The sequence below is a fragment of the Apteryx rowi genome, unplaced genomic scaffold (assembly GCF_003343035.1).
Source record: "Apteryx rowi isolate R43461 unplaced genomic scaffold, aptRow1 scaffold_1645, whole genome shotgun sequence".
Taxonomy (NCBI): domain Eukaryota; kingdom Metazoa; phylum Chordata; class Aves; order Apterygiformes; family Apterygidae; genus Apteryx; species Apteryx rowi.
The window spans coordinates 8699-17602 of NW_020447914.1; the positions used below are offsets into that span (position 1 = coordinate 8699).

The following is an 8904-nucleotide window of genomic DNA, read 5'->3' on the forward strand; positions in this document are numbered from 1 at the left end:
GCAGCCTCGCGGTGCTCCCAGCGAGCTCCCAAGGGTCTATGCACAGCTGCCGGAGACCTCACCGGGGAAGGCTGAGCCGCTCCRTCCTGTCCTGCCCGCTCCGGCCCCGCTCCTGCGCCCTTACCTCGATGGCTGCCGGGCCGCGGGCTCTCCCGAACGGATGCAGGCCGGTCCACGGCTCTGGCTATCTTCTGCAGATGCTCCTTGGGCCGGACATCGGGCGAGCGCCGGACTGGCGTCAACTGTTCTGGCAACCTCAGCTCCGGCGGCAGCGACTGCTCTGGCGGCACCTGGGCCGGTGGCAGCGGGATGGGGGACAGCGGGATTGATGACATCGGCCCCGGGGACTGCGGGAGCAGGGATTGCTGCTCCGGCGGTGGCTGCTCCAGGGCCCGCGGCTCCGGGGACGTGGGGAAGGGGAAGCGGGTGCCGGAGGCCTGCGGGTCGCGGGGCGGCTCGGGCAGCGGCTGCGCGGGGGGCAGTGGGGCGTCCGCGGGCAGGACGCCGGGGCTGAACCTGTCCAGGGGGCAGGAGAGCCGCTGCAGGTGGTTCTCCCRGCCGGGGCTGTCTTGGAAGTGGCCTGCGAAGGCTGCAAGGACAAGCCCGTGGGATCAGTGCCGGCACAGCGGGCGGCAGGGACCGGGTGCCCCTGGGATGGGGGCAGCACGTCCCGGGGTGGCTGCAAAGGGGCGCAGGACGTCCGCGGGGCGGCAGGGGGGTCATCCCGGCCTCCCGGGCACCGTCCGGCTGCTCCTGCTATTCCCGGCACGAATCCCCCCCCCTGCACCCGGCTTGCTTACTTCTGCGCCGGCCGAGGGGGAAGAGCGGGCTGCTGCTGAGCTGGGAGTCCAGCGAGCTCCCCCCAGGCTGCACGGCCACCGGGGAGACGGACACCTCCCGCTCCGTCGGGTCCGACCCCCAGGCCGAGGCGTTGGCTGCGGGAGGAGCGGTTCCCCCGTTTGCAGAGCGGGAGACCCAGCGAGAGCCGGCGCCGCGGGCGGGAGGGCTGCGTGCGGCCGGGTCCCGGGTCCCGGGGCTGAGCACGGCCCCCCCTCCGGGCGGGAGCCCCCTCGCTGGGTGCTGGGAAGGGCACAGGGACGGGGAGGGGGATGGGATGGGAACAGGGACAGGGACGGGATGGGGATGGGGATGGGGACAGGAATGGGATGGGACGGGGATGGAGATGGGATGGAGATGGAGATGGGGGCAGGGATGAAGATGGGGATGGGATGGGGATGGGGACAGGGGATGGGGATGGGAACAGGGACAGGGACAGGGTTGGGGTGAGGACGGGGCTGGGGCTGGGGACAGGGACAGATATGGGACAGCGTCTCGGCGCCGCGCCCCGACCTGTGCTGAAGAAGCTGGCGGGGCCGCCGTCGGCGCGCGGYGTGGGGAGGAAGATGGGCAGCAGGTGGGGCGCYGCGTCCGGCCGGCTGCGGATGACGCCGCGCAGCTGCTGGTTCTCCTTGATGAGGTCCACCACCCGCTTGAGCGCCTCGTTCTCYGCCAGCAGCGCCTGGATCTCGCGCCGCAGCTGGTCGTAGCAGTTGAAGACGGCCTGCCCCGTGCTGGACGAGGGCACGCGGGGCAGCGACTCCATGGCGGCCCTGGGGCCGTGGCGGCGCTCGGCGGCCCACGGGCTGCCCCGGGCCACCGGTGGGCTGGGGGCTGCCGGCGGCGGTCACCGTGCGGGCGCCCGGCCCCGCATTGTGATGCGAGTCCGGCAGGGCGGCYGCGGCGCGGGCAGGGCTGCCAGCCCCCATGGCCACCGGGCTGGGCCCTGGGGACGCAGTGGTGCTGGAGCCCCCGGCGCTCGCCGGCACCATGGCCCACTGCTGTGCGCAGCGCCCGCACGGGCACTGCGAGGACGGTACGGCGGGCGGCGGCGCTCCTGCAGCACGGGCAGGGGGTTAGGGTCAGGGTTAGGGTCATTTAGGGTCAGGGTCAGAGTTAGGGTTAGGGTCATTTAGGGTCAGGGTCTGTTAGGGTTAGGGTCATTTAGGGTCAGGGTCAGGGTCAGGGTTAGGGTTAAGGTCAGGGTCTTTTAGGGTTAGGGTCAGTGTCAGGGTTAGGGTTTAGGGTTAGGGTCAGGGTCAGGGTTAAGTTTAGGGTTAGGATTACGGTTAAAGGTTAAGGTTAGGTCAGCATTAGGATTATGGTTTGGGTTTAGGGTTAGGTTTAGAGTTAGGGTTAGGTTAAGGATTAGGGTTAGTGTCAGGGCCAGGGTTCGGGTCATTTAGGGTTAGGATCAAGGTCTGTTAGGGTTAGGGTCAGGGTCAGGGTTAGAGGGTTAGGGTTAAGGTCAGAGTTATTCAGGGTTAGGGTCAGGGTCAGGGTTAGGGTCAGCATTAGGGTTAGGGTCAGGGTTAAGTTTAGGGTTAAGGATTAGGGTTAGTGTCAGGGGTTAGTGTTAGGGTCACTGTTAGGGGTAGGTTAGGGTTAGAGTCCCAGTCAGGGTTATGGTTATGGTTTGGGTTTAGAGCTAGGTTTAGCATCAGGGTCAGGCTTGGGGTTAGTGTTAGGGTCAGGGTCACGTTAGGGTCGGGGTCCAGGGCGGCCATGCGGCTGGGGGAGCTGGGCAGGGATGGGCGCTGTGGGAGGTGTGAGGCTGCACGGCCTCCTGCAAAGCCTCGGCTGCTCCCAGGGAGCTGCTCCGGCACACCGGGACGGGGACGGGGATGGGGAGCTCCAGCGTTGCATCCCAGCCGCGCTGTCCCGGTGCTCCCGTGCTCGCATTGTATCCTGGTGCAGCATGGCGCGGCGCAGTGCTGGGGTGGCGCTGGGGGTCGCCCGCGGCTCCACCTGCCCGTGCTTCGCCGTTGCAGGGCTCCTGCCGCGGGCTGGCAGCCCCGTCCGTCGGCACTGCCCCTGGGCGCGCGGGCCGCCCTGCCCAGCTGCCGGAGACCTGCTGCAGCCGGTGCTCGGGCAGCGGCACGGCCGAGCGGGACCGGCCCCTGGCCCCCGCCGCTGCCAGGACCCGCCGGATCCCGGACCAGGTGGCACTAGCAGCGCCGTGGCATGCCTGTGCCCGTGCCGCAGCGATTAGTCCGGCACGCTGGCGCGCTCCGCCGGCAGCCTGGACAGCGCCGGCTTCTCCACGGCCATCTCGTGCATGAGCTGCGGCAGCCTTGGGGCAGGCGCCAGGGGCCTGGCGGAGGCGTCCTTCAGCGCGGCGCTGGGCTCCTGCCGGCTCAGCCCCGCGGTGGTGACGCCGGCCCTGGTCATCGACCGCTCCTGCACCGCCAACAACGCTGCGGCACGGCTGCTGGAGGAGTTCCTGAGCCAGCGGACGTCGGGTGTCCCTGGCCGCGGCATGGCCCTGGGGGAGGCCCTGCAGCTGGGAGATGCCCCCAGGGACGCTGGCTGGGCAGGCCGCCCTGCTGCCGCCTCCGCCTCCCTGCAGCGCCTGCACCGGCACGACCGCTGCTTCCAGCTGGCCAAGGCGTGCTTCCAGAGCGGTGCCGAGGACGAGGGATGCCGGGGGGGCGCTGGTGGGGCCCCTGGCCAACACCAGCCCCGGGGACCCGCAGTGGCACGGCCAGCACAGCTGGTGGGACGGACCGGCGGACGGGTGCCAGCGCTGGAGGTGCTGGGCGCCGCTGTGCCCTGCCGGCAGYGGCGCCGGTTCCCTGTGCCACGGTCCCGCCTGGCTCACCGGCTGCGGCTGCTGCGCCATGGTGGGCAGCTCCGGCCCCTGGGACCACGGCGCCGTCTACCACTACTGCTCCCACGAGCCCCACGGCCAGCACCGGCACGGCACCGGGGGCGAGACCCCGCGCGTCTGTGAGCGGCCRGACAAGTGCCCCAGCGACCTGCGCTGCTGCACCGGGGAGCGGCGCCGCAACGGCCCTGCTGCCCGCCGGGCCCACGCCAGCCGCAGCACCCGGAGCCTGCCGGTGTGCAGCCAGTGCTGCTGTGCCTTGTGCCCCCCGCAGCCCCGCGCCCCGGCCCTGCCGCGGAGCTGGTGACTCCGCACCCCGGGTGGGCAGAGCCGGAACCCTGGAGCCGGAGACCTCCGTGCACCAGGTAGGCACTGTCCCCGGCTGCAGGCCCTGGCAGCGGTGCAAACCTGCCGCTGGCTCACTGCCTCTTCCCTCCTGGTGCAGGCTCCCAGTGGGAACTGGCTTGGCAGTGATGCGGAGCCGGGCATCAGTCCCGGGGGTGGCTGCGGCTGCGGCTGCGGCTGCGGTTGCGGCTGCTGCACGAGGCTGGGCCACCCGCCAGGCGCATGGAGCTGGAGCATGGAGGAGCAGCGCTGGAACGGGGCCTGGAGCCGCCGAGAGCCGGAGGAGAGCCGGGAGAGCCAGCGCTGGGGGCAGGACTGCGGCTGGGGACCCGGCTGCCCYGGTGGGGAGCGGGAGGAGGACGGCGGGCTGTGGGAAGGGTGCCCACCGCAGCCCCCTGCCCTGGACAGGGGTCCYGGCCGGGACCGGGGACAGCCCACGCCGTGGGACCCGGACTCAGCGCAGCGCAGCCCCGGAGGAGCAGCAGAGCCCGCGGCCGGGACCGAGCCGCCTGGCCCTGACGGCAGGGCGGCGCGGGCAGAGCAGCTGGGCTCCGCCACGCTGAATAAAGTGGCCGCTGGTGGCCGACCCCGAGTGCTGCACGTGGCGGAGGCTGAAACATGTCGAGGCCCCGGCCGCTACCCCCTGCCCATGCACCGCCTGCCCCAGCCGGGCGTCACGCCGGCCCTCCCCTGCCCAAAACCCCCTCTGCAAATGCTGCCCACCCTCGATGCACAAGCTGGCGCTGCCCCAGGCTGCCGGCTCCCCGTGCCGTGCAAAGGGCAGCACCGGAGCACGAGGCTGGGTTTTCCAGGGCCTGCCCTGGGCTGGAGCGTTTGGCCTCCCAGCCGCGGGTTCCCTGCTCCCTGCAAGGGCCTGGGCTGTTCCCCACGGAGCAGCCGAGGACCAGGGGGGCGCCGGGCGCCCTCCTCCTCCCCCAGACCTTAGACCCCTGCTCTAAGGGTCTCACCCAGGGGCCGGGAGCCCGTGCGCCTTGGGACGCTCGCAGGAACAGAGCTGCTCCCCGCCGCAGGGGGCTCGCGAGCCTGCAGCTCCCGCAGGAACTGGGTGCAGGAAGGGGGATGCACTGGCTCCAGCGAGGGTGCTGCTTCCCTTCTGCYCCACGCGCCGCAGCGCCAGGGCACAGGGATGCGGTGGGGGCGCTGGCGGCAGCACCCGGCGCGCCGGCAGCGAGGGAGGTGGGTCAGGAGCCGCCAGCGYGCCCCCGGCCGAGCCCCTCCCCGCCAAGGACCAGAGGAGCCCGGCGCTTCGCACATTCGCACTTTATTCGGACGCCCTAGGTACAGGTGAGCGCAGCGACGGGGCGGCATGCAGCAGCGCAGGAGCCCCGGGGAAGGGCCGCGGGGGGGAGCGACGGGGACACGAGCAGCGGGGAAACCCCCGGCCCCCAGGGAGCGCGCCCGGCCCGCGCGCCCGGCAGCCGAGCCCCGGGCCGGGGGAGCGCGCTTGCCTGCGGTGCGGAGCCCAGCAGTCCCCGGGCTGCGGCCACGCCAGCCCCTGCTCGGCGTCCTCGGAGGGCGGCTGCGGGGAAAGGAAAGTCAGATCCGGCACAGGTCAACTAGACGGAGTTTTATTAACAGCGGGAGTTGGAGCCACAGAGCTGGGGCAAGAACAGAGCCTGCCGGCCCCGGGGGGAAGGGRCCGGGCCTGCCGCGCTGCCCCGGCCCGGGAAGGGACGGGGACGGAGCTTTGCTCTCCACGGGCACCGAGAGGAGGTGGGGGACCCTGCGGGGATGCTCTAGCCGTGGCTGTGCCCAGCCCTGCTGAGGGGGCCTGKCACGGAGCCCCAGAGCTCAGGGCCCCCTCACCACGCCTGCCCGACGGCCAGGGAGCAGGACGCTGCCCTCAGCCCTCGCCGGAGCCTGGGGGGTTGTGGAGGAGCTGGCGGGCTGCCAGCGCCGACCCTGCACAGCCGCGGGGAGAGCCCGGGGGCGCGGGGCAGAGCGCGCGCGCGCGTGGTGGGAGGAAGGACGGAGGGACGAGCGAGCTCCCCCACGGGCCGGGTGAGAAAGTGCTTCCAGTCTTCATTCAACGCAAGGAGGGACRGGACGTGCCTTATTCACAGCAGGGAAGAAGCAGAGGGTCTGGAGCAGGGAGCTGCCCGGGGGGCTGCTGCGGGGGGGCCGGGAGGGGCAGCACTCCCCGCAGCAAGGCATTTGCGGGCAAGCAGCGCCTGCCCCGCGCAATGCCTCGCGGCAAGGGGTCAGAGCTGCCACCCCACAGCAGTGCAACACGGGCCCTCCTGCCTTGGGGGCGCCCGTCCTCCCCACCCAGCCCAGCGAGCCCCTGCCAGTCCGGAGTCTTTCCCAGCAGGAGCCAGGGAGGYGGCTGGGGTCAAAGAAACTAGAACACGAGAACAGACAACGGGATGCAATGAGAACACCAAACAAAACCTGCTACGGGAGGGAGGGAGGGGCGAGGGGACCGTGACGCGCGCCGCGAGGGCTGGCGCGGGGCAGGGCTACTCGCAGCAGGAGGGACGCTACTCCTTGGCCCTGCCGATAATGGCCAGGATGTAGAGGAAGATGTTGATAATGTCTGTGTAGAGGTTGAGGGCGGCAAAGATGTACTCCTCGGGGCTGAGCGCCAGCTGCTTGTTCCCCAGGATCATCTGTGTGTCCACCGCCAGGAACTGCAAGAGAGGAGGCTGTCAGGCTGCGGTGGGTGCCGTGGGGCCGGCACGGGGCCGTGGGGAAGGCCAGGAACACCCCACGCCCAGCAAGGGCCGGCAGCAGCCCCACAAGTGGGTCACCGCTCACCGCCCAGAGCGCACCTACCCTCCCACCACAGCTCAGCTGGGCCCTGGGTCTGCACCACTCTCCCGTAGCCTGAACCCCAGGAGATCTCCCAGACAGCTCAGCCCCCAAGGGAAGCAACGGCAGCAGCCTTGCTCCCATGCTTGTGGTTCCCCCTCCAGGAAGCTGCTCCAGGAGGCAGGACAGGACATGACCTCCCTCCATGCCACATGAACACTCACRCAGGTGAAGAGCAGGGCCCCCAGGGAGGCGTAGATGATGTCCATGATGCGGTTCCGGATGAAGATACAGAGGATGGAGAAGAGGATGAGCACGACGAGGCAGATGATGAGCACGCCCCGGCACGAGGTGAAGTCGTACTTGGTCTGCAGGATATGGTCAGGGTTAGCAAGTCCACATGTGGGTGGGGTGGTCCCACAGGGCAGAGGAGAGCAGAGGGTCCCAACCACCCTCCCATCTGACCCAGGGGCTAGTCACCACTCGCCAGGCAGGTGCTGGTCACCCCGTTCACAGGGGAGGCCACGGCAYAGCCAGACCTGGGACATCCCTCCCCCAGCACAGCCGTTTGCTCTCAGGAGCTCCTCTGCAGGACTGCTCTWCCAGCCCAAACCCAGCAGCTGGAAGACTCTTCCCAGCGCAGCCCCCAGGGGAAGCTGCCTTAGGAGCGCCCTGGCCCCAGCAGGGAGCTGGGGGAGCCTGCCCACCCGCCTGGCCCCGGAGCCCACCTGCAGGGAGAAGATGACGACAGTGAAGCAGACAACGACCGTGATGCCCACGGCCATGATGACAGCATCCGTGTTGTAGAAGCTGGCGATCATCCCCACCATGTAGGACAGGCTCACGGTCAGGATGGACTGGGGAGCAGACAGGCATCACGTTAGTTTGGCTCGGTCAGCTCTATCCGCCCCCACCCCCTTTACTGCCTGGTGTTACTCTGCCCATCGTGGCCAGAGCAGAGGGCCTGAGTCCACCTGGGCCACTTCTTCCCCAGGAGTGGAGCTCGACCTGGTCACGCTGCACCTCCCCGTGTGGAAGGGTGTCAAACGCCCTTTTTACGGGGCTCTCAGCTTCGACGTGTCTGGAGAGGGCGCTCTGCTCTCATCAGGACACAGTCACCCCCTCTCCATCGCCACCTGGGGACCCTGCCGGGATCTCACAAGCAGGCTGTGGGGCCTSGTGCTTCCCCAGGACCCTTGGGGGTGTGGGAGCCTGCGCTCCGTCTAGGAAGTCTTGGGCAGGGACAGCCCAGGGAGGGAGCTGCTCTCTCTGCCTCACGCTGCAGGCCCGCTGCGAGCAAGCTGTCGAGCGAGACGAGCGCAGCTGGAGCGGCCGAAAGCCGGGCTGTGCGCGGAGCAGCCGAGCCCCGAGGCCCTCGCACGGCGCTTACCAGGGCAACGAGGTTCCAGGGGTGCTTGCGGCGGAAGTCCCCGCAACAGCTGAGCACGATGAGGGAGATGAAGAAGACCGCGTAGGAGACGTAGTACGTCCAGACATTGTGTTTAACAAAGCCCTTCACCTCTGTCACGAAGGTGAACACGGCCACGAAGGAGAAGGTGACCGAGAGCTGCAGAGTCAGCACCAGGAACACCTGGGGGAACGGCGCTGGTCAGGAGGCCGCGGCCGGAGGGCCGGCCGGAGGGGGGGGGGGGGCCGTGCGTGGCCCCCGGGCGGGCAGCCCCTACCTTGCGGATGAAGGCCTGCCGGATGCTCTTGTCGTCCCAGTGAGCGGTGGGGAAGTCCTGGTTGTCGTAGTAGGACGGCGGCCCGTCCTCGTGGTAGGTGCTGTGCAGGGGGGCTGCGGGGAGCGGAGAGGCGGGTGAAGGGGGCCGGCGGGGCCGCGACCCGCGCAGCAGCCTGGGGGGCCTGCCCCACACCCAGCAGCCCCGGGACGGGGGGGGGGGCCTGTCCCATGCCCAGCGGCACATTGTGCCGCGCCGCGTCCCTGTGCTGCGGCCTGCTGGCCCCGGCCCTGCCGCAGCGCCGCCTCACCGACTCTGATGACCATGACGCCCGGCGTCCACGGCACGTGGCGGGGCCTCCCTCCATCCGGCGGCAGCCGAGGGCAGGGGAAGAGAAGAGACGTGCTGAGGGGCCGCGGGGCCGGGGGGCTGGCGGGGCCG

The 8904-nt window shown here is 70.3% G+C and overlaps 2 protein-coding genes across 3 annotated transcripts in view; both read right to left on the bottom strand.

Moving 5' to 3' along the window:
• Positions 1-1603, bottom strand: part of LOC112963226 (speriolin-like) — a 3247-nt gene extending 1644 nt beyond the window's left edge. Inside the window, exons 1-3 of the mRNA XM_026060088.1 lie at positions 1351-1603; positions 801-935; positions 125-589 (exon numbers count right to left, since the gene is read on the bottom strand). Of these exons, the coding sequence (XP_025915873.1) occupies positions 125-589; positions 801-935; positions 1351-1603 (853 nt within the window). The remainder of the gene's footprint in view (positions 1-124; positions 590-800; positions 936-1350) is intronic.
• Positions 1604-5582: 3979 nt separating this feature from the next.
• The window catches only part of GRINA (glutamate ionotropic receptor NMDA type subunit associated protein 1), an 8434-nt gene continuing 5112 nt past the window's right edge, over positions 5583-8904 (bottom strand). The window contains exons 1-6 of one of the 2 annotated variants that reach the window (XM_026060090.1): positions 8774-8859; positions 8467-8579; positions 8172-8372; positions 7510-7638; positions 7006-7149; positions 5583-6660 (exon numbers count right to left, since the gene is read on the bottom strand). In XM_026060090.1, coding sequence (XP_025915875.1) covers positions 6511-6660; positions 7006-7149; positions 7510-7638; positions 8172-8372; positions 8467-8579; positions 8774-8789 — 753 coding nt within the window. In that variant the 5' untranslated portion in view covers positions 8790-8859 and the 3' untranslated portion in view covers positions 5583-6510. Of the gene's footprint in view, positions 6661-7005; positions 7150-7509; positions 7639-8171; positions 8373-8466; positions 8580-8773; positions 8860-8904 lie in introns of those variants that run through there. The other variant, XM_026060089.1, reaches the window with a different exon arrangement.